At 37.6% G+C, this 25,649-nt stretch overlaps 2 protein-coding genes across 2 annotated transcripts in view; one reads left to right on the forward strand and one right to left on the reverse strand.

The window, feature by feature from the left end:
* The window catches only part of Smurf2 (SMAD specific E3 ubiquitin protein ligase 2), a 131,125-nt gene that overhangs the window by 51,765 nt on the left and 53,711 nt on the right, over positions 1-25,649 (forward strand). The window contains exons 6-8 of the mRNA XM_013503133.1: positions 13,023-13,061; positions 19,883-19,991; positions 24,395-24,528. Coding sequence (XP_013358587.1) covers positions 13,023-13,061; positions 19,883-19,991; positions 24,395-24,528 — 282 coding nt within the window. The remainder of the gene's footprint in view (positions 1-13,022; positions 13,062-19,882; positions 19,992-24,394; positions 24,529-25,649) is intronic.
* Positions 1,746-2,390, reverse strand: LOC102012426 (BBSome-interacting protein 1-like). Its single transcript, XM_005402160.2, has one exon. The coding sequence runs from the start codon at positions 2,362-2,364 to the stop codon at positions 2,152-2,154; it is 213 nt and encodes a 70-aa protein (XP_005402217.1). The 5' UTR covers positions 2,365-2,390; the 3' UTR covers positions 1,746-2,151.

The following is a 25,649-nucleotide window of genomic DNA, read 5'->3' on the forward strand; positions in this document are numbered from 1 at the left end:
GAGAGAGAGAGAGAGAGAGAGAGAGAGAGAGAAGGCTCAATGAGATTAGTAATTAAGAAGGGACTCAGGCCGGACATAGTGAGTACTAGGGACACTGAGACAGGAGGATCATTTCGAGTTGGGAGGCCAGCTTGGGTTACAAAGTGAGTGCAACACCAGCCTGAACTGCATGTCTGAAAAAGACAAGACAAAAAAAAAAAAAAAAAAAAGGATTCCCGTAAGGTATTTGGGCCCTTCGGGAAGGGTACTTAGAAATGGTTGAGGAAGCTATTCTTATTTGAACATAATAGGACACCTGACTAGGGGAGTGTCATTTATTATTTTCCTTTTAGTTTGCTCATCCTTATGCGTTGTCAGTGATTTTCCTACGAGTTTCATTGATTTGACGAGTATTTGATGCATATTTTGCTTGATAGTATATAATAAACTATAGGAGGTATAAAAATGTCCTAACTTTTTTCTAGAAATTTACAGCTTCATGGGCCAGAGGGAAAGACAAGACATCACATGAATAAGAAATACAAGCAAATAAGAAGGGGAATATAGAACAAGTTGAGTTAAATGTCTTTAGAGGTCCATTGGAAGGGAAAGATCAAAATCAGACTGTGAAAAAAGGTCAGAAAAGGCGTCACAAGGAGTTGTTTGATAAGTGAATAAGATTTTGAAGGTCAGTAGTAACAGCATTTGAGGGGAGGAATGTTGTGGGTAAAGATAAAGACAGAAACATCCTGGATTTATTTTGGGAGAATCAAGATGAGACTGTCTAGTCCAAAGGCTGCTGAGAGAGCTGGGATCTTCGACACTTTCTGAGTGAGGGATCTAGGGAAAAAGGATTTTCCTTTTTACCTGGCTCATTTACTCGGTGACAGGTTGAGGTGAGCCAAAACTCTTAATTGTAACTTCCTTTTCTGTAATTGTTAAAACATAACTCACGAGCTTGTAGGGATCAAGCAAGGTATGTGGGAGGTTTTGGCACATTATTATAAATGTGCCAAATTACAATATATGTATGTATACATTATGTACTTTGACACATTGAAAACTCCTTTAGGGAAGTGAAAATAGGCAGAGATATGTGATACCTAATACAGTGTGGCTGCTGCTTTAGATTCAGGGTGTTTAAGGAGAGGGAAAGAGATTTTCACTTTCTGGATGACTGGAAGCGTAGTTGACAGAACTAGAGAGGTCATAAGGAAGAAGAGCTGGTTTACTAGGGAAACTGATGAATTCCACTTAGAATAAAGACAATTTGCAGTGCTGGTGAAAAAAGGGAGTCAGAAGAAAGCATGTGGGGGTCTGTGTGGTGGGCAGTTGCCATGTGACTTAGAGATCGGGAAAGAAGTGAGGCTGACACACAGTTGGGCTTCACTTGTCAGCATTTCCTGAAGGCTTACAAGCACACAAGCTTTGCTGTGCAGGGAACGTGGCCCCCTAAAATCCCTATTTTGAAGCTTACTTCCATGTCATACACAGTATTTGCAGATGGAGCCTTTGGGAGGCATGTAATTAAATCATGAAGGTGGAGCACTCCTGAATAGGATTAGTGCCCCTGGAAAAACAAAACAAGAGAGAGGATTTCCTTCTCTGCCATGCAAGGGTATATAGTAAGAAGGTATCTATCTGCGGTCCAGGAAGAAAGTTCTCACTAGACATTGAATCTGCTGGCACCTGACCTGGGCTTCTCAGCCTTAAGAACTGTGAGAAATGTTTGCTCTTTAAGCCACCCATTCTGTAGTATTTGTTTTTTGTTTAAGAATGTTTTAATTAGATAATGTAAGAGCCAACATGAACACTTTGTGTTCAAGTTCAGATTTGTAATGAACATATAAAAATCCTCTCTATAAAAGTTACATTTAGTCATTTGTACCTATGTTAAACTTGTTGCATTAGGAATGGAGAACAGTAATTTAAATTATAATTTGGAAACCATGAAAATCCTGAAATACTCGGTTCAATGTTAACGCTATTCAATTCAAAGCAGAGTTTAAATTCACAAGTTTTATCAGTCTTTAGTATTTTAAAATAATTTATATGAATATCACCAGTTCAACAAATACTACTGTCAGCATACAGGTACAGATTATGTTCTAGATATTAGTAAACCATAGGTAAGGTAAGGTAAGGTGCTCTCTGAGGTGCTAAGTTTATTGGTCAGTGAGCTTTTTCCTGTTTTTCCTCTTCTGCCATTTTCTGTTGGTGAACGGTGTCCTGTGCTGCTTGGTGCATTTTCTCCAGTTTTTCCAGAGTCAGAGATTTTAAGGGTAAAAGTTTGGGTTTACACAGCACCGTTGTGGTTACGTCTTCCACTGACAATTCCCCTTGTTTTGGAAGAACCTCCCAGAACACTGACTTCACATCCGCCATGTTGCCAATACGATGTTTTCCTGAAAGTTCTGCTCTCTCTGGCTTTTTTTTTTTTTTTTTCAGTTTTAGGCTCCAATCTATTATTATCAAGATGACTGAAAGTTCTTGATTCAGACCTACAGAAAGAATTATTTTTTTCTTTTCTCCTTTTTTGTTTCAGTTTTTTTTTTTTTTTCCGGTACTGGGAATTGAACTCACGACCTTGCGCGTGCCAGCCAGGTGCTGTGCTGCTGAGCTAAATCCCCAGCCCCTACAGAAAGAATTAATCGGTGCTCAGAGCTCCATTTTGCAGGAGTTAGGGAGCCACCTTGCAGCCTGCTCCTACCCGTTAATGCCCTCCCCTGTAGTGTTTGTTTTGACAGCAGGTGCTAAAACAAATTTTGCCAGATTATGAGAAGACTTAATTTCTTGCTCTTGCTTAAGGCACTTATAAGCTGGAGAATGAATTTCATTAGAAATTTCAGAGGAAGTAAAATAACAGTAGCTGATCTTTATTGAGTACTTGCTGTGTACTAGGTATGGTTCTAAGTGTTTTATATGTTTCAGCTTGTTTAAGCTTTAAAACAACACAGTGAGGTGGCTCTTACTAGCCTTATTTTACCCTCATTTTCAGATAAGATCTCTGAAGCAAAGTGATGTTAAGTAGTTTTCAGAGTCCCAAGTTAATATATGGTAGCACCAGGTTCAAACCCAGATATTTGGACTCTTTAAGTGTTTCACTCATACATAATGCTTGTAGCTTATACTAGCCAGGTGTGTTGGCACACATGTGTAATTACAGCTACTTGGGAGACTGAGGGAGGAGGATTAAAATAACTGAGACCTTGTTTCAGAAAACAAAACCCAGTACATACCACCAAAAATAACAACAAAACAAAACTGGGCGGGGTGGCACACACCTGTAATCCTAGCATTCTAGGAGGCTGAGGCAAGTTTGAGCCTAGCCTGGATAACTTCGTGAATTAGCAAGACCCTGTTGCAAAAATACAAAAATAAAAAAAGACTGGGGATGTAGATCAATGTAAAGGGCCTGAATTCAATCCCTAGTACCTCCATCCACAAAAAGAAAAAAGAAAAAAATCAAGCTGTGGATGAAACTCAGTGGTATAGCGCTTGCCTAGGTGTTTAATCCCCAGTACTGCCAGAAGAGAAAGGGAAACTTGGTTAGGCATGCCTAGAAAGTGATACAGATCTTTATGTGTAGACTAGTGCTTAGGCTTCACTGCAAGTACAGTAAGCCTCTTTCTCTCTTTTTTTTTTTTTTTGGTATCGGAAATTGAACTCAGGACCTTGCGCTTGCCAGGCAGGCGCTGTGCTGCTGAGCCATCTTCCCAGCCCAGCCTGTTTCTCTTGATGTTCTGATGAAGAAAGTAAATTATTAGGCCAGAAATATAGCTCAGCAGCACAACACCTGCTTGACAAGCACAAGGTCCTGAGTTCCCCAGTACACACACACACAAAAGAAAAGAAAAATGAAAGAAGGAAAATAAATTATCGTGGTTTATTTCGTATACTCTCACTCTCTTGATCAGTCATGAACTGTGAGTGGGCCTATTTGAATCAAGGTGTCCAGTAAAAGAGGTGGTGGTTGAGTCTCCAGCAATAGACAGGATAGTTTTTGGTTTGTAAGCAGCATAGGATGGTGATGGCAAATACTTTAGAGCGTTCAGTGGTAACAAACAACCGATTGTGGTGCACATGCTGTAGATCTGCCACCACTGGCATAGGAGGTCCGTAAGTTATTTACAGTGAATTTATGAATGGAAGACTTTTATGTATTTCAAGTCTCAAGTTGCAGGAAATAATTCACAGAGATCCTGGTTTAAGATATATAAATGAAGTTGGGTTCAGTGGTACATGGCTGCAGTCTCAGCTATTTGGGAGGCTGAGGCAGGAGGATTGCAAATTCAAGGCCAGCCTCAGTCCCCAGTACCCTCACACACCATATGTGTGTGCACATGCACGGCTGAGATGCTTTCTGATAATTTCTCAAAATAATAGCTTCCATAGTGTGTCTGCTATATGCTGGGTACCTAGACTACATAATACTAAGTGTGTTACTTGGCTTTAGCTGAACATTTTGTATTTTTAGCATGTGAACTTATACCAGAACTTGATTATAATTTCTGTTAAAAAAGCATTAGTTTAAAATTAATAGTATGTTTGATGCAGTAAGGCAAAAGTTATAATTGTAGCTAGAACAAATAATAATCTACATTTATTATGTTAAAGTAGATCATTGTTTTTGTATTGAAAAAGTTAAACTTAATTTTTAAAAATTATTTTGAACAGTATCTTTTTTTTTTTTTTTTTTTTTTTTTTGGTACTGGGAATTGAGCTCAAGACCTTGTGCCAGGCAGATGCTGTGCCACTGAGTTATATCCCTGGTTTAAAAATTATTTTGGTACACACCTATAATTCCAGTGATCTGGGAGGCTGAAACAGGTTGATGACAAATTCAAGCCCAACCTGAGCAATTTGGAAACTTAGTGAGGCCCCATCTCAAAATAAAAAAATTAAAAAGAGCTGGGGATGTAGCTCAGTGTGAAGGCTAAGGCTTCCATCCCTGTTGGGGACAGGAGAGTTGTTTGATGGGTGTAGTCATTTTTAATTTAAATGAGAACCAATTTTGCCTTTGGTGAAATGCTTATATGCTAATTATATTATATGTTATTATATAAGGAAGAACTGCATCTTTTTTTTTTTTTCTTTTGTCTTTTTTGAGACAGGGTCTCCTTATGCAGTTCAGGCTGGCCTTTTGCTCACTTTGTAGCTCAGGCTGGTCTTGAACTTGCAGTGATCCTCCTGCTTCAGCCTCCCTAGTGGTGGGATTACAGGCGTGCACCACCACGCCTGGCTAGAACTGTATCTTTTAGTATATTGTCTTACATACCAATTAAATTAACTACCTGTAAGGTACTAAGTTAGAGCCCCAGTTTATTTGACACTATGCATGAAATAAATTGTCTAAAATTACTTGATTAAATGTAACTGTAGCAAGACAATTAAGTTGTGGCAACTGTGATTGTAGAGTTAAGCTGCAGTATCTATTGAAAGAGAATTTCTAATCTTTCGCAAAGGTGCTTCTGTAGGCTAGGTTTCAATGAGCTATTTTATGAAATTATGTCACCTATAATTGCTTGAACCTAAGTAGGATCCTGTAACAAGGAAGATCTAGTGTGAAAGCGTATGTTTAGTTAGGGTTCTGGAATTAGGATACTTAAGTTGAAGTTTTAACTCTGTCACTTACAGTTTATTCTTTAGTAACCCTTTATGCCTGAACCTCAGTTTCTTCATCTCTGAAATATAGGTAATTCCACTACTGACTTGGCAACATGTTTTGATGTACACTTGCACATAGTAAGTGTTTGCTATTATACAGCATCTTTATGTTCTAGTAAAATTACATTTTATTAAATGTACATTTTAAATGGAGCTTTTACTCTAGCAGCATAAGAAAATACTTCCTTGTCAATAAATATTTTTACATGATTTTTGATATCTGTAATACTTCAGTATGCTGTTTGTCAGTAACAGTTTCATTATTATTCACAAAAGATTATAGCTGACATTTTGCTCATTACAGTCATATAAAACAACACTCTTAAATGTGAATCTTTTGTAGTGCTCCTCTTTTAAGCAACAGTCCATAAAACATGCATATAAAATTATACTCTGTACAAGTTTTCTATAGACATGAAATTTCACTTCATTTTGGGAGTTGAGTTAGAGGTGGTTTCTCAGAGCAGAGCAGAAGGAGCTAACCTGCAATTTATGCCAGCAGTCAGGAATGGTACACATAAGTAGCTCTTTTTAAATTACTGGGCCACTCTTTTTAAATTCCTGACATTTGTATAGAAATATTACCCTAGACTTCAGTTTTATTTAAGTTCAGAGAAATGCAGAGAAATTTACTCCATTCAGAAATACTCTAGACCATTTTTGAGTCGTAGGAACAGTACTATAATTTGTCCCCCCCCTTCTCTCAAGCAGTCTCATTCCAGTCAGTAGTGTAATTGGAACACAGCTCTAATCTGGAGGAGGAAGGGACATTTTAGGCAAGGACATACTGAGCAGTTGGAGCTTTATTCACGTGAAACATAGGCAGCCATTCATTATGAGTACAACTCGGTGAGAACACGCAGCATTCTATTGCTACAGCTGGGATTTACTCTATTATTACATGCTGTGTTACATAAAGATACGTTTTGTGCTGGGCATGGTGGCGCGCGCCTGTAATCCCAGCACTCAGGAGGCTGAGGCAGGAGGATTATTTTGAGTTCGAGACCAGCCTGGGCTACAAAGTGAGCTCAAGGCAAGCCTGAACTGCCTAGAGAAACCCTGTCCCAAAAAGACCAAAAAAAAAAGTCTTCCAACTAAATTACTGACTTAACTGAAAATGATATTTATTGTCAGTTGCACTTCTGCAAATGGTTTTTTTCAGTTGCTGTATTGATTGAAATATATACTAAAAGAGATTTTTGTAAAATTTAAAATTTTTTTTGAGAAAAAACAAAAGGCATTTATGGCACAATATTTGAGTTATACCTGACCTGTGAGCTCTGAGGGCAAAGAGCCATGTCTTATTTATTGATTGATTGATTGACTGAGTGCAAACAAGGTCTTTCTGTGTAGCCTAGGCTGGTGTGGAATTTGCAGTCCTCGTCCTTCAGCATCCCAAGTGCTGGGATTACAGTTGTGTACCACTATGCCCAGTATATCAGTTAGGGTTAACTAGAGGAACAGAATATATATATTGTAAAGGATTTACAGGGTAGGTGTACAGTGGCCACCTGCAGGTGCGGAAGAATGCAAAAGGGTCATCTGTGTGCTGGAGATCTGAAGGATCCAGTGAAGGTGGCCTGGCTCTCACTGCGGAACGCTGTGTGAGTTCATAATCTCGTGTAAAGGGTTTGTGGTGCTGAAGAGTCTGCACTCTAAGCCTGGAGACAGACATCCAGAGGTGATGGTGAGAACTGGACCTCCTCTAAAGAAGCAGAAGTGAGACTTCCTTGTTCTTTTCTTTTCATTCTACCCAGGCTGCAAGCCATTTGGTTGGTGCCACCCCAGCCAGGATGGGTCTTTCATCTTTAGTAAGTCAGTCACCCAGACACGCTCAATCTGCTGGGTGTTTCTCATCTAATTGGACACTACAATTAACTCTCACACCTAGTTTTATTTATCTTTGTACCTGCAGAATGTCGTAGCACCTGACATGAAATGAGGGCTCAGGAACTGTTGAATGAGAGAATGAATGATGTGGGAGGTGGTCCTTTCACCTTAGTTTATTTTGATAATCTCTAATCATGTCAGACCATTTATGTCCAGAAGAGGCAAATAGGATAGCTAGAACAAGCTAGTTTTGGGAGTATAAACATGATGAGAAATGCTTTGAAGGAATTTGAGAAGGATTATAATATGATAAAAGGGTAGTAAACTTACATGTGTGAGACACACTGTCTGAGACATGTTTTAAATAAAGAGAAATGACAAAAATAAAATTTAGTAAGTGAAAATTTATGATTATATAAGAAGCCTCGTTTAAATGAAATTAGATTATTTTGGAGCCTGTTTCACTCGTTCAACAAATACTAACTGAGAGCCCATTATGCCAGGTACAATGTGTGGTTGGTACTGGGGATACAGAGAGATGAGTGAGACATGATTTGACTATGTGGAGCTACCTCCATAGTTATAAGCAACATTGTAGACTTAAACATTTATGATAAAATGTGATAACGGCTTTTGAGAACATACAAGTGGAAAGTGAAGAGAAACACTCTATAATACTTCCCTTTTTAAAAATATTAATCTTACTGGCATGCTTTGATACACATAATGATCACATTCATCATAGGGAATTCCTGTACGTAATATATATTGATTCTTCTTTTTCCCATTCACCTCCCTCTTCAGTCCTTCTTACTCTCCTTATTTACAAAAACTTTGTTTCCATTTTTCCTTCTACTTTCGTTTTGTTTCCTTTTCCCTTTCTTCCTTTCCCCCCTCCCTTGTTCCCCTTCCCATTTGAACATTTTCTTCCTACTTCTCAGTGCCTTTTGTCTATTTTGGTTCTTATTTACCCTTTCAATTTCCTACACAAGAGAAACAATGTGGTATTTAAGCACGTGTGTCCAATTTATTTCACTTAAAAGTATGGTTCAAGGTACATCCATTTATTTAGAAATGTTTCAGGTTTACCCTTCTTTAGGGCAGAGTAGCACTCCATTGTCTGTAAAAACCACATTTTTACCCACTCATCCATTGATGGACACTTGGGTTGTTTCTAAGATGTAGCTATTACGAATAGTGCTGCTGTAGACACATATGTGCATATGTCACTGTGGAATGACCCTTCTAACTCTTTTGAGATCCCAAGAAGAGGAGTAGCCAGTTCAAATGGAACCTCTAGTTTTAGTTTTTTGAGAAATCTCCACACTGACTTCCACAGTGGTTGCACCAGTCTACACTCCCACCAGCAGCGGAGAAGGGCTCCTTTTTTCCCACAGCCCCTCCAGCGTTTGTTACTGATTTTTTTTCTTTCTTCAATCAGATTTTATTGGTACAGTTTAGATACACATAATGATCATGTGCATCATAAAGAATTTGTACCTGTGCATGATATAACTTGTTTTTCCATTCCCCTACTCTCCCTTAAATTCCTCCTCCCCTCCCCATTTACAAAAGCTTTGCTTCCATTTTTTCCTTCTTTTCTCACTTTTTAAAACTTGATTTCTTGATAATAGCTATTCTTTCTGGAGTGAGGTGGAATCTCAGTGTTGTTCTAATTTGCATCTCTCGAATGACCAGTGATGTTGAACATTTTTCATGTATTTATTGGCCATTTGACTTCTTTTTTTTGCCCTTTTTTTTCTTTTCTTTGTCTGAGATGGTCTCACTATGTAGTTCAGGCTGGCCTTCAACTCACTACAGAGCTCAAGCTGGCCTCAAACTCATGGCAATCCTCCTGCCTCAGCCTGCGAAGTGCTGAGATTATAGGCATGAGCCACCATGCCCTGCTGCTGTTTGTACTTCATCTGAGAGGTGTCTATTCATTTTTAGATTGGGTCTTTAAGTATCGGGGATCTGATTTGTTTTGAGTTCCTTATATATTCTAGATATCAGTTGTTTGTCTGAGGAGTAGGTGATAAAGATTTTTTCCCATTCTGTGGGTTGTTTCTTCACTCTGTGGCCAGCTTCCTTCCCTTTGAGACAGCGGAGAAGCGGATGAAGAAGCCTGGGAAGAACGTTTGAGGCTGGAGTCGTGTGTGAGGGCGAGCACCTTTGAGAAAGTTTATTGTGGCTGGGTCTTAGGGGCTTACAGGGGAGTTGTGATGAAACATGAGGCTGGAGAGGTAAGCAGGGCTTGGAGGGCATTAAAGCCAGTATGTGTTTGGGCCAGAAGACCTTTACTGCTGGGAGAAGTCTAGGTATTGTGTTGGGCATTTCTAATCCCAGCGCTTAGGAGGCTTTGGCAGGAAGATCTGGAGTTTGAGGCCGGTCTGGGCTACATAGAACCCATCTCAAAAAAACCAAAACAAGCAAACAAAAAAGAACGAGAAAAAAGAAATAGGTGGGACAACCCCCTGCACTTTTTTTTTTTTGAAGTGGGGATGGAATCCAAGACCTTTGCACTGAGCTACATCCCCAGCTCTTTTTTAAAAACTTTGAGCCAGGGTATTGCTGAGTCACTAAGTTCCCAGAGTGAACTCCAATTTGCAGCCTTCTTGCGTAAGCCTCCGAGAGTGCTGGGGTTACAGGCTTGTAACAGAATAATGGATTACAGGTGTGTGAAGCCATGCCCTTGGATATAAAGATGTAATCAGATTTTAGATCCCTTTGGGCCGGGGAGGGGGGACGGGAAGAACGGGGGGGGGGGTGAAGTTTGAAGCAGGGGACTAGTGTGGAGGCTGCTGTAATTATCATGACAATCATTCATAGCACCCTGACCCAAGGTGGCAGCCCTGGTAGTGGAAAGAAGGGGACAGAGCAAGTATGTTTCACAGATAGAATTGATAGTTTCCTATAGACCCAAGAGGGACAGGGATAGTGAAGTTTGCTATGAAGTTTCTGACTTGGGCAGTAGAGTGGAAAGCAAGGCCTTTAATTGAAGGAAAGTAAACTGGAAAAAACAAGTTTTGGGGCAAATACGATTACTTTTTGGAAGCGTATTTAGTTTTGTGGACATGGAGTTCAGCAGGGAACTAAGAGTTGGATTTTACAGACTTTGGAATCAGAACTATAAAGACCTGAGAGAACATACAGAAAAAAAGTTTCTTAAAATTTATATTTTGAGAGGAAGAGTTTTGTCACTATGTTAGACTGTACACTCTCTTTCAGGAAAGATGTGTTTTCTTTCTATTTTCTTTTGTTTTTTTAGGTTTTTTTTTTCTGGTACCAGGAATCGAACTCACAACCTCACGCTTGCCAGGCTGGTGCTGTTTCTCTGAGCTACATCCTCAGCCCATGTATTTTTCTTTCTAGAAAAATACACATACTGATAGCAATTTACGTAGAATTCCAGAGTTTACAAAAATGTACATCTGTGAACCTCAAGTTAGTGAAAGAAGGCGGCCCAGGGCAAAGCCTTAAAGAGCCTCAGCTTTTGTGGATGTAGTGTATGAAGATGTAGCGAAGAAGACATGGGATGAGTGTTCTGCCCTGTGTGAATGTGCTGCTCAGCAGACCCATTGGATGCATTTGATAATGATGTCACTAGGGCTTTGGTGGAGGATGTTAGCGACTGCGATGGATGGAGGAATTAGTGGGAGGTAAAGAAGTGGAGCTGGAAAGTACTGTGGACAGTACTTTAACATGTTTAATTATGTAAAGGAAGAGGTACCTGGAGGGAAGTTTGCATAGGACTTGAGGTTTAAATGCTCTCAAGGTGTTTAGAGGAAGAGACAAGGTAGAGGGGTATGTGGTGGCCCTCAAGGTCCCTTTCCATGCAGTCAGTGGGATGGGAGAGCAGAACACGGGTGGAAGGATAGTTGTAGACAGGAGAGCAGATGTCGTAAGTAGGAAAAAAATGAGTATGGAAACAGTTTGTGGCAAGAAGAGGAATTCTGTTTTCTATTTCTCTGAAGTTGGATGTGAAATCATTTCCTGTCATGCATGATATGATAGAAGTCGTTTAAAAACATCATTACTTCATTAATACTGAAAATTATAACTTGGATTTGCGTATGTGTTATATGTTTTTTTTTTTTAAGACAGGGTCTGACTATGCAGTTCAGGCTGGCTTTGAAATCATTATGTAGCCCAGGCTGGCCTTGAATTCACAGTGATCCTCCTCTCTTGCCTCATGCTGGGATTACAGGCATGGGCCACCATGCCTGGCTGTACTACTGATCTCGAATAGTCAGTTTATATGATGATAAAAATTTGAGGAGGAGTTCTTCTAAATCCAGTTTATGATTTGGTATTCTTTGTTGTGACCCTGGTTTTCGTGTTGAATCTTTTTGTGTTTAAAAACAGAAGTGTTTCTAAGACGTGGACTCAGTGGGCTCAGACTAAGCATAAGAAGTCAGCATCTTGTGCTTACTTAGTAATATATTCCTTTGTGGTGTCTTTGTCTTCTGAAGAATTTTTTATTTGAACTTCTAAAATGATTAATTATATCTAGGTTTATTCCCAAGTTTATATTAAATGAGTTTTGAATACACTACTCTCCAATAATGGTAACTAATCAGACCGTTAAAACTGAGAAATGGGTAGAAGTTAGGCAGATATTAATTTGTTATTCTATAGATTTAGTTATAAATAAATCTATAGATTTATAGATTTATTTATTTTTCACTTATCAAGGTTGAGGAAATTTATGATTCTATATAAGTCACAATTTTAGAAATGAAATATTTACATACTATAAAATGTATCCTTTTTAAATTTTTTTTAAATTTTTTTTTTCGGGACTGGGAACTGAACTCACGACCTTGCGCTTGCCAGGCAGGCACTGTGCTGCTGAGCTAAATCCCCAGCCCCTAAAATGTATCCTTTTAAAACAGACAGATTAGTGAATTTTTTTTTTTTTAACTATATTCACAGATTGTGTATACATCCGTGTAAGCAATAATTTAGTGCAAGGTAACTCAGATTTGGGATATCTAACTTTTTAAAGAACAAAGTGATAGATCCATTTTATCATTGAGCTTATGATTTAAGGGAAGGTAATATATCTCTCTGTGGCATTTAGATAGAGGACAGAATATTTTTTAAAAAAACTCATGTATATTGGGAAAGTTTTATCTTATTTTTGATCCTTTCCAGTATAAAATTATTTCATCCCTGAAATAGACAACCTACGTTTACATATCCTCTCCTCAGCACTATTTTTTTGTGCTGCTATTTTTTTGTCCTGGTTTCTCTTAGATCATGATGGTAGGTAGATAGGAATTGATTGGGTCCTGATTAGAATATGAGATTTGTACACTTTCTTGCTGTCAGCCATTACTAGTAATCATTGCTAAAGTTGCCACCATTGATGTTCAGCTGTCTTTTGTTTGCTGGTTGGTCTGTAGTCAAAGTTCATGATTATATTTCGTATCTTGCTATATAGTTAGGACTTAATTATCCATGCTGTTTTCAGTGGTTTAAAATGAAGCAATGACATCTTGCCATTTTATTTTAATTTTTCCCATTTATTTTTTGTTTTACAGTACTCTGTGCAAAAAACTTGGTGAAAAAGGATTTTTTCCGTAAGTAAATTAACTTTAAATATAAATCGTTTATCCTGTGTAGATTTTTTTGGACATTTTCAGACTTGTCAGGTTTAGGGATTTCTAAATTCAGAAATATACTCTTGTTATTTTATGAATGCTTTGGCTCAGGTCCTTTTGACATATTTTTCTGGGGAATTTGATGTTTTTTAGCTTTAGCCTCTTTCCCTGTATGTATCCCTCCTACATGTTTACATAAATATATGTGTATGCAGGTGTGTAAGTGCAGATACATGTAATGCATGTAGAAGTTGTACATACTGTTAGATTTCTAGAAAAGGTTTAAGAAAATATTTTGCAAATACCACATTTTAAACATTTTTTAGGAAATTTTACCTTTATATTGAAGATTCATTGGAAGGTAGAAAAGTCACTGAGGTTGCTTGGAATTTGCGTACTTGTAGGAAAGAAATGTCTGCCACAGTTGATCACAAATGGCACTTGTATCTCAAATTCCAGAGCAGATGCTTCATTATCTACAGCCTGTCGGTTGTGAAAATTTTTGTGGCTTTATTTAGGCTTAAATTTTGAGAGAAACAGTTGGGAAGTACCATGCATGTTGAAAATCTTAACTTTAATACTTTCGAATAGCTTTAAGTTATTAAAAATTACATAATTTTTATTAAAAACTTATCAGCCAACAAAATTTCATATGTAAAATATTTACAATTAGAGATTATTTTAAAATTCAAGTCCCACCATGCAGCAAAAATACTGCTGCTTTCTGGTTAAATTTGACAATGTTTAAGGATTTGATTAAAAAAAATAATAAGCTCTTGATGTATTTTAAAATCATACTTAATTCATCCTTTTTGAAATTTTATTACTTCCCATCTTCCTGAACTAGAACCTGAATTAAAGTTTAAAAAATAACAATCTTACAAAATTATAAATTGTTAGGTTATTTTTGTGCTTATGTGGCAAAACTTTTAAATAGGATAATTTGAAACATAGGAAGAAAATTGCAAGCATTCTTCAGTGTGTTTACTCTGTGCCCTCTCCCCACTAATATGACACAAGTATGTCATCACGGAAGGAGAAAACCCAAAGCCGGGCATGGTAGTCCACACCTGTGATCCCAGCACTTAGGAGGCTGAGGCAAGAGGATTGTTAAGAATTCGAGGCCAGTGAGGTCAGTGTGGGCTACAAAGTGAGCTCAAGGCCAGCCTGAACTTCATAGCGAGACCCTGTCTCAAAAGACCAAAAAAAAAAAGGGGGAAGGAGAGAGCCCAGTGGCCAAAGAGCTCCCCATCTCTCCTTGCTGCCACTAATTGATGTTACCTTTCATGTGCTGCCCAATTACCCAGTCACTAATAACCAAGGTGTACTTTTTCCCCATCTTTTTTAAGGTTCATCTGTGGTTGGATTTATCCTAGTGGAACTGTAAATTGACATATAAGCTTAGATAGGCTGGTGACAAGGAGAAAAGGGAGAGGAGTGAGTAGTTTAACAGCTGCTTTGGTATCTTCCAAGACATCTGCTGTTTTTTTTTTGAAGATAAGATCTTCAGCTTTGTCCCTCAACCTTCTTTGGCTAATTCTTTTCCTTTCTCTAGAGTGCCAAGACACAGCTTCTCCAATAAAATGTCCAAATATTCTTGTCATAGTTTTCCTAGGAAATCTAGAGGAATCTTACATTAATTCTTTGTAAGCCGCTGTCTTTTTCTGTCCTTAATTGTAGGTGAAAGAAGGAAATCTTTTTCAATTTTTCATTGGTGTACACAATAAAAATTGATAAAAAATGTTAGGGATATAAGTGTACATTAGGGATAAGAAGGTTAGGGAAAATTGTAATTATCTTTAAAACTTAGAATGGCAGGTGACTGCTGGCCAGGAAGGGAAACAGCAAAGCCAGTCCTCAGGCATTCAGCCAGGGATGGAAGTATGTCGCAGGTTCACATCAGCCACTGTTCCAAATCCTTGTTGTAGTAGATTCACATCTGTACTTCCAGATGTTTTGGACCTAATTGTAAGTTGAGATTTGCCACACTAATTCGGAGGACTGTTATAGTTTCTATGCTTTAAATTTGAGTATGTGTTTATTGATCAGAATACAGTTATAAGATATTGTTAACTTTTTACTTGTGATTTAGTTTAAATTATGTTAAATGAAAAAAGTAAATTTTAATGTGGAACATTACTATAGGAGGATGAAATAGATATATATTTACAGGAAAAAATTCTGCCATATGTTGTCTTTTGTAGGGTAATTTATATGTGAGATAATAACTGTTCCAGGACATTACCCTTGCTGAGGAAAGTTTTATTGACTTATTTTGAAACTATTTTCAAGCCTCCTAGCTTTAAAAAACAAGTCACTCCTTCCCTTCCCCCAAATTTCAGCAGGGAAACGGTCAATTGTGAAGTAGTAGGTTAAAAATTTTATAGTGAGCATCCAACATGTAGATTCTACCACTAATTTTTATTACATACATTTATTCATTCATTATCTGTGTTTTGTGTAAAGACTGTTTTCATTAGTATCAGATTTTTTTTGTTCTTTAATTTAACATTAAAAAGAAAAGATTTATGGCTAGGTGTGGTGGTGCATGCCTGTAATCCCAGCACTGTGGAAGTCTGAGGCAGCAGGATTGCAACTTTGAGCTTACTACGCAATTAGTGACTAAGGGAGAGTCTGTCTCAAAAAGTTAAGAAAGGGCTAGGGTATATCTCGATGTGAAGGCTTTGAGTTTGGTCCCCAAACCTCTCTCCTCCCCTGCACAAAGATTTAAGACAGTGCATTAAAGTATTTTATAGAGGCTAGGTCAGTCACTCAGAAAGCTATGTAGGTCAGATTAATCTTTTTCATCATCCAATCCAAAATAAAGCTTTATTTTCTTTGGAAAATAACTCAGTCTTAAGTTAAAATTTTTATTTTGGTATTGCTTGTAACTAACTACATTTGTATAATAAGGAGGTCCTTGAGCTGAGATATTTGATCTGACTTGTAAGTGATGGGAAGAATTGAGAAATTTTTAAGATTAGAAAACACTTTAGCCACTTTATATTTACCAGTAGAGGTCTCACTAGTTGTAGAAAACTTGGTAGTTTTTCACTTTAGAGTAATTTGGATCTTAAATTTTTTGTAGACTAGCATGATCAGTTTAAGTTGCAACCCGGGCATTTTTTTTTTGTTAAAGATACAGAGATTATATTTTGGTTTTTGTATCACTTAACAGAAGAAAAATAGGAAACGGGGACTTAGACTTTCATAATTTATTAAGGATTTGGAAAACACACCTGGAGGTTTGTATGAAAAGTTTTTCTTAAGCCTTTATTGTTTTCTTCCTTGCAATAATGGGGATTAACCCCAAGGCCTTTGTACCACACCATGTCCCCAGCATTTTTTTTTTTTTTTTTTTTTTGAGACCAAGACTAAGTTGCCCTGAGTGGCTCGAACTTGTGATCCTCCTGTCTCAAGTCTCCCCCAGTACTGGGGTTGAAGGTTTGCACCACAATACCTGGATAATCCTTAGTTCTTTAACTAGTTGAATAATACCCAAAGGAAAAGCTAGAAATGTGGTTTTTGTTTTTGCTTTATACACACATTTATATGTTAATTTATTTAGATAGTAAAATCAAGAGAACAATACACACTGGATTCTTCTCAGAAGAAAATACTTTCAGTGTTATTAAAGGAAGAGGTAAAAAACCTTTCAGCACATTTACAGATTCGTAGGAGTTATTGAAATAATATGAATAGCACTAAACTTCAAGAACAGTACAGTTATGGATTTGATACCCTAACTTACTGATTTTTAAAATTTATTAATCAAAGTTTGGTCTTTCCTTAATTTAGTTGAAGAATCACATAACTGAAGAACTGAACAGGCAATTTCTGGATGTTCTTGAATCTTGGAAAATTAGCATCTTGATTTCTAGCATCTAAATTGTCATTTTTGTTTCTTTAGTGTTTTTAGTCCCACCTTCTCCTGACTTTCTTACATTTTGTCAGAAGAACCATTGTTACAGTGACACACGTCTGTAATTCCAGCACTTGGGAGGCTGAGGCAAGAGGATTGCTACTAGTTCAAGGCCAGCCTGGACATCTTAGTGAGTTCATGGCCAGCCTGAATTATATAGAGAGGCCTTGTCTCAAAAAGTAAAAAAGGACCACTATTGCTTTGGCCAGGAAAAAAACTATTGTGTCATCTTTGACACTGGTTTCTTATTAGTTTTCATTAAACCTTTCAGGGTGGCTCTCCTGTCATTTCATTTCCCTTTTCATGTGACTTCCCCACCCTACTCTTGGATTATGTCTTTGTTACATTTCTCATTGCTGAGACAAAATACCTCACACCCAAAGGTAAAGGAGGAAAGGTTTATTTAGTTCACAGTTTGTAGAGGTTTCCATCCACAGCTGGCTGATGGCCTCAAGGCAGGGGTGGCATGGCAGAGGGGTATCACAGAGGAGAAACAGTGCAGGGCGGGCAGAAGGCAGGCAGCAAGCTACAAGTGACAGGTGACAGGTTACCACACTAACCCTCTTTTGTCCTTTATATTTTATCAAGGTTACCCACCCTTGGGGCAGGTGCACTCACACCAGGGTGGGGCATCCTTAATCCTAGCCAGAACTATGCCATCCGTTCAGCAGACTGATTAGTAATCACACACCCGTAATCCCAGCATCATATGCTCTAGATCCAGCCACCTCTGGAAAAGCCCCGCCTATGACCACTTGAGGCTTTGAGGGGGGACATCCAGAGTCAAGACATAACAGTAATAGTTTTATAGTGTTCTCCATGCTAGTAGCTTTTCCTTCTCCCAGTCTACCCTAAATGCTACTAACGGCTATAAATGTAGCTCAAGAACCTGTAACGGCTCCCTGAGATTTACCTCCATCATTCCAAACCTATTTTCTGAACTTATAAGCTTCTCTTATTGGATCAGTCCTATCTCTCTAGCAGTATTTAAATCTGTACCTTATCACAGACAGTTTGGTTAGTTTCTTGAGTGCCCTTCAAATATTATCCTGCTCTCCTTGGCACTTTTCTTGTTGCTAGGGAAGTCTGTCTTTACCTGTTCGTCCTTTAAACCCCAGCTGAATCCCATCATGCCTTGTTTTCCTTACAGTTCAAAATGTTCTTGTGGTTTTCTTAGTTCATATATTTGCTGTTGGACTACATAATATGTAAGTGGGAGGTATACAGCATAATTGTTGAGAACATGAAGTCTAGAGCTAGCCAGCATGTGTTTGAGTTTAAAATCTAAACCTGAGATTTAGTAAGTGGCTTTGCCACTTACTAGTGTGTGACCTTAGGCTAATTAACTCTTTTGTAGATCAGTTTCCTTAGTAAAATCGGGCTATGCCTATTTTAATGCCACCTCATAGGGTTACTGTGAGGATTAAGGACATATGTAAAGCATGTGGAGTGGTACTTTACACAGTGTTTTACATGTTTGCTATTTCAATCAGTGCAGCCAACCATTGTTTATTCTCAGCCTCCCAACCCCCCGTATAATCTCCCCAACTACATAGTGTCTTAGTGACTTCCCTTGTCACTGAGACAAAATACCCAACATCTGCAACTTAGAGGAGAGTGCTATTTTGGCTCACAGTTACAGTCCCTGACCCCCTGGCTCTAAGGCAGAAATGGTATAGTGAAAGTTCTGGCACAAGAAAGCTGTGCATGTCATGGTGACCAAGAAGGAGAGAGAGAAAAGGGAGGAACCAAGGAATGAGATACGCCCTTCCAGGTCATCACCCCATGACTGCCGGGTCCCACCTCCTAACAGCAAGTCACCCGTGCATGCATCAGTGGTCTGATCCACTCAGGAGTGCAGTGCCTCCATGACCCAGTCGCTTTCCAAACACATGAAGCTTTTGAGCAACAACCCAGATCTCAGCCAGAACAAGCAGTAGCTCTTTTGTGGCACAGTATTACAGTTTTGGTTCAGTCTCTCATCACTTGTGCAGGTTGCTCAGAAAAACTTGTTGGCTCATTTGATGTCTCTGTAGCCCATGTTTCTGTTGTTGTTGCTGTTACTTTTAAATTTTTGTTTTTAGTAGTATATGTTTATAGTACATAATGGTTATATTCATCATGGGGAGTTGGTACATATGCATAACACATAGTCCACATGTCTATTTGAAAACCTAATTTAATAAACTCTTTAGAAAGCTGAATGTGGTAGTGCATGCTTGTAATCCCAGCATTTGAGAGGCTGAGGCAAACAATCGCCAAGAATTTGAGGTCATCCTGGATTCTGTAGTGAATCCAAGGCCAGCTGTAACTACAGTGAGACCCTATCCCGGGGGAAAAAAAAAACAAGCAAAAACAAGCAAACAAATCTTTCTATAAATGAGCTACTAAGGGAGCCATTTTGGAAGAGAGAGCCATGAATGTTGTGTTTATCTTTCTGAGGTCATAGGTGTGGTAACAATCCTTAAAAACTTCTACAGTATGAAGTTACCTTCAAACTGAGAATATTTTGAGGCAGGAAAAACAGCAACAATACTCTTCTGGTACGTAATGTGAAGGTAATTTTTTCTCTTTCTTTTTCTTTTGTTTTTTGAGACAGGGTCTCGCTGTGTAGTTCAGGCTGGCCTGGACTCACTGTGTAGCCCACACTGGCCTCAAACTCACAGTGACCCTCCCAAGCTGGGATTACAGGCATGCATGTGGAGGTAACTTTGATATTTGGTTTAAAATAGACCACTTTTATTTATACTTAAAAGCTCAGCTTTTTAAAAAGAAGTAAAGAATGGAATAATTTTTGTAGCAAATGGTAATCTTTATGCAATTTATCTGTATGTGAGAATATTCCTTAATTAAAAAAGAAAATCTCTTTATTTCACAGGACTTCCTGATCCGTTTGCTAAGGTGGTAGTTGATGGATCTGGACAATGCCATTCTACAGATACTGTGAAGAATACACTCGATCCAAAATGGAATCAGCATTATGACCTGTAGGTTTAAATGATTAATTTGAGATCAAACACAGTTAATATTATTTGATATAATCTGTAAAAAGAATCTCAGAAAATTATTTGAGTTTTATCTGTGGTATAATTTGGTCTTCACAGAAGGGACGCAAAACCCAGTGGAAAGGTGTTTTGGTGTATTGATCCCTGGGTTTGAAGATGGTTCTAAGAACAAAATTAAACTGGGTCACAATAGAGAGCAGCCCTCCCTCTCCGGTGCAATAAAGGTTAATTCACTTTAGGTCAGTTACTGGCATAAAACTCAGAATTCCTTCTGTGTGGATGGTTTTCTCTTTATATTTTAATCATAGTAGTATATGACTTCTTTAACAGGTTTGTTCGTTTATTCAGGTATTTCTTTGTTTATAGATAGCTTGCTTATTTTATATCACCGCAATCATTTGTTGTTTCTAGTTTTAGATATTTTAAAATTTCCTACCTGAGAAGATGATGCAGCTTTTAAAATTAGTACCTCTACCCACCCCTGCCCCAGAACGCTCACTCCTGTGCCCCTTCTTTTTCTCCCAGCCCTTCAGTATAAATGAACTTTTTTAGTTAAATCTTTACTCCATGTTTATATGTTTTTGTTTTGTTTTTTTGGGTTTTTCTCCGGTACCGGGAACCGAACTCACGGCCTTGCACTTGCCAGGCAGGTGCTTTTGCCGCTGAGCTAAGTCCCCAGCCCCCACTCCATGTTTATATGATTATGATTATGAAAATATTCAGAGATAGATTGATTACATGGTTCCCAGGAACCACTTTTTCTTTCTCGATAACTGTTGTTTCTCAAGTTGTACCATTGTTTGGTTTATGCCATTTGTTTGGTTTTCTGTTCATCTCATTAATTCCCACCTCTCTTATGGAGCCATGTGTTCAGTTTTGTCAGGTATTCCATTGGCTTTTTCTTCTTGCAGACATCCCTCCTGAAGTCTGTTTTCTTACTTCAGTTTGGGCCGGGTGGTTCTCTCATGACCTGCTTTGTAGTCTCCCTGGGACTTGCCTTTATCATTAGGTTAGGAACTTCCTTTGCTTCTCAGTAACAACTATTACTACTTCTGCTGCTGCTGGTTTTTTTTTTCTGTGAAGTTTTATCTTCCATTGTCATTTTGAGAAAGTAGAAAGATGGAAAATATTTTTTGAGGTCTTATCTGAAAATATATTTTATATTCTTACTTGACAGATAGTTTGAATAGAGACTTTAAGATGAAACATCACTTTCTTCCCAAGTTTTAAATACATTGCTTTATTATCTTCTAGGTTTACATAAGCATCAGTAGAAATACAAGCTGGGAGTGTTGGCACATGCCTGTAATTCCTACACTCCAAGAGGCTTAGGGAGGCAGGAAGATCTAAAGTTTCAGCCCGGCAGCTTAGTAACTTAGTGGGACTGTGTCTGAAAATAAAAGATACAAGAGGCTAGAATGTAGTTCAGTATGGAGGCCCTGGATTCAATCCCTAGTACTGAAAAAAAAAAAAAAAATCAGAGCTATAAGTTGGAGCATATCTTTAATTTTAAAATTTTTAGTTGCCACATTTTAAAAACATAAAAAAGAAACAGGTGAAATTAAGCATAATTTAATTTAGTATATCTAAAATATTGTCATTTCAGCATGTAACTGAAATAAAATACTGGATTCTTTCATCATATACTAAGTCTTGGAAACCAGGGTTATTTTATACTTCGCTTACCTCCATCTGGACTAGCCACATTGGAAATACTTAATAGTTTTGTGTGGCTGATGGCTGCCATTCTGGACAGTGCAGATTTACAGTGTTGCTGGTGGCAGTTGTGATCTTCCACGATTGTTTTCCAGATAGAACATTTTAGGGTATTCTCTCTATCCCTCTGTTGCTAAATTTTGGTTATTTTTCTTTTAAAAATTATAGCCATCCTAATAGTTATGAATTGGTGCCTCATTGTGGTTTTGATTTATATTACTCTAATAACTAATGATGTTGAACATTTTTTCATGTGCTTGTTAGGTTTTATTTTATAGTTAATATTAATTGGACTTTTTTTCTCTTGTTTCCAAAGTGGTAGAGAAACGATCAGGGAAATACTCTGGATCATTTTATAAAATCTTCACTTCAAATTGACTAAAGCTACAAAATGTAATAATTATATTTTAGCCAGAAATTTTGAATGTGTTTATTTATTTATTTATTTACTTATTATTTATTTATTTTGAGGAAGGGTTTCACTGTGTAGTTTTGGCCAGCCTTGAACTCACTATGTAGCCCAGGCCGACCTTGTACTTATGGCAATCCTCCTGCCTCAGCTTCCCGAGTGCTGGGATCGTAGACATTTGGCCCCTCACCTGGCTACATATGTGTCGTATTTTTTTCTATATGATAATACTATATTTTCATGTAGAGGTAGCCCTTATGATGCAATATCCTGAAGCTTGTTTATAAATCATATTTCCAAAGAAGTTGAAGTTTTTAATAAAACCTAACTAGAGCTCTCTGTTTAACTTTCAATTTTAAAAGGATTGTACCTTTTTCTTTTATGTTGGGATGCGTGTTACGTTACATGAAGTTTCCTTAAAAAGAGAGGAGATACTTTTCTAGGTGTAAGAAATGTTATTTTTGATTAATTCCTAACCTTAGGGTATTTGTACAGAATGTTTGTGACATGCACACTTAAGTGCTACAACACAGTTAATTTCTAGTAATTCATGAATTATTTTTCAGAAGGTCTACAATCAGCAGATGTTTAGTGCAGTTTGAGATAGAGCTTTCCAACATCAGAAGTCTGCTGGTGCGCTACAGTACACAGAGGGAGTTGTTTGAGCCCGTGGTGGTCTGCCATGAAGCCTGGAGAGTCAGTATTTCAGTGTATCTACAAACCAGGCATATTAGTTGGGAAACGATGTAATGTGATTTACAGATACCACTCATTTAATGACTGTTTGGATTTACGACCAAGGTGTGCAGTTCAGACTTAGGACCCACCAGTTGGTCTTATGACCCTTCTTTTTTCTTTCCTGTATAGTTCTGTACATCTTATTCATAGAGCTTCAAGGTCTTTTTTGTACAGTATGCCTTATTTATACACTACTGTAATTTTTGCTGATTGTACTGTATAGTACTGTAGTTTTCTGTCATGTTCCACATAACAGTCCTGCATGTAAGTGTCACACAGATTGAAAGTAAATGTCATCAAGTTGGCGTTTCCTTTGACCATTTCTTTGTTCCCAGTATTGCAGTATTCATATTATGTACAGTTCCTCATTCAGTGACCAATGCGTTTAACGACTTAGCAGCAGAACCACAACTCAGTTATTAAATGAGGAGTGTCTGTTTATTCTTTTCTGATGTTTGGTTTGGAGTGGTCTGCCTGTTTAATACTTGATACTCGTTCTGGAATTAATAGCATGCAGTAGTTACATACGAAGATACGTCTGGTAGGTGTAATTTAAAATTGGTGTATATATTCTGAATGATACTTTAATTCAGATCTTTTCATTGGTAAGCAACAGAGATCAGATTCAAATAGGCTTAATTTAACAAAAGGAATGTATCATCTCACATAAATAAAAGCTCATAGGTAGCCATTCTTTAGATACAGATGGATTCAGGGACTCTTGTGCCCCTTCCATGATCCTTACTTAAAAGTTTTAATCTTCACTTAAGTGGCTTAGGCTTTTATTTGTACTTGGTAAATTTTTCCAATATTTCTCTTTTGTTGAATGATACTTTTAAGATCAAGGTTGCTGGACCAAAAATTTGACCTCTTAGAGTCATTTGAATGGAGTTAGGTTCCACTGACACAGTCACGTTACGTATGTGTACCCAAGGGTTGGTGCCGTGTTAACAGCTGGCAGGCGTGTGCACAGACAAGTACAGTAACGCTTTCCCCTGCTCCGCTTGTCTGCAGGCAGTGAAGTGAGATCTCCAAGCGTCCTGCTCGCTCAAGGCCTGCATACAGGAAAGAAGCAGGGGAAAAGCGTTACAAACAGCTTTTGTTCTCCAGCATTAAAAAATGTAACAGGTAGGTCAGATTTTTGGTCTGTCAGCCTTGACAACGCCCCTTGCAAGTGAACTAAGTCATCTCTGAAGTAGAGGTCGTGTCATTGAAGTGTACTTAAATTGTGACCATAATAAAAGTTCTTTTAGGGTTTTTGTTCTTGAAAAGAGTAATCATTATAAACTCCCTTAGTGCTACTAGATACTAGCTACAGAAGAAACTTTTTTACTAACAAGAATTTTTGCCCAGCCTGCGATATTAAAAAGTCATTTTTAGGTATTTTAAAACTTCCAAAAATTTAAGTTTAGTCATGTGGATTGACTAAATTCAAAGTATATTTTGCACTTTAGAATATATAAAAAGAGAAAAGTTTTAGACTACTTTATGGAGTTATTCATGTAGCTGTTTTGGTTTTTAGGTATATTGGAAAGTCTGATTCAGTCACAATCAGTGTGTGGAATCACAAGAAGATCCATAAAAAACAAGGCGCTGGATTTCTTGGTTGTGTTCGTCTTCTTTCCAACGCCATCAACCGCCTCAAAGACACTGGTTGTGAGTAGATACTAGAGCTTTTGATACTAAAAAAAATAAAAATATATTCTCATTTTTTAATGTTATTATCATGTTATTTAATTGTTCTTATGATTTTTATTATATGTAGGGATCTAGAAACTTCCTATATATGTCTGAAATATTGGTAAAATTCCTGGTCTGTATTTATTTTGTACATATTTTTGTTTTGAAACAGGGTCTTGCTAGGCAGTCCAGGCTGGCCTTACACTCACTATGTAGTCGAGGCTGGCCTCAAACTCACAGGGATCCTCCTTTCTCATCCTCCTGAGTGCTGGCTTACAGGCATGTGCTACTATGCCTGCCAATTTTGTACACCTTTAAAATGTGTAACATTTTCAGTATGTGGAGCTAGAGCTGATCAGAGCTTATACCTAGCTTTTAGTGAATTAATAAATATTACGAAGTGTTTGATACCCAGAAGGTTGAGAAGAAAGGTGTCCAAGTAAACATGTCTTTTAAAATTTCTTAGTACCATTCTCTGGTTTTGATGGATTTGTGAGATGGCAGTAAATTTTTATTTAGGTGATTGGAATATTGAAGGTGTCAGTTAAAGGAGAATTATTAGTGGATAAGAATATTAAAAAACTGCTGTGACAAAATTAAAAATTGATTGTAGGATAGTTATATTAACTACTAAATATAGCTCACTTTATCACTGACCTGGGCCTTTACTAAGATCAAGATATTCAAAATGATTTCCACAACGGATTGACAAATTGACTTAACATTTATGTAACTTAGGTAACGTAGTGGCAGAGTCCTTTTGGGTGTCTCTCCACTGAAACATACATAGATGGAAAATTTTTTTGCAACAGATTTTTTGTTACTGTTGTTTCTATAGAATTTTTAATATAAGAAACATTGTTAGTCATTGTCATGGAATTTTAGCCCAGATGCCTTTGCTAATAATCAGGCTCATATAATTTAGCTAAGGAATTTAAGTAAAAAACAGAGTAAATTTAGCATTGAATGCTAGATATATTGAGATGGTTCCTTTTAATGTGGTATGATACCACAACCTAGATATATAAATATTGACCTGTTATATAAAAGGGAGAGAACTGAACTAGAAATTCTCAGACAAATTTAAGGCTATCTGA

The sequence above is a fragment of the Chinchilla lanigera genome, unplaced genomic scaffold (assembly GCF_000276665.1).
Source record: "Chinchilla lanigera isolate Chin_1 unplaced genomic scaffold, ChiLan1.0 scaffold00077, whole genome shotgun sequence".
NCBI lineage: Eukaryota > Metazoa > Chordata > Mammalia > Rodentia > Chinchillidae > Chinchilla > Chinchilla lanigera.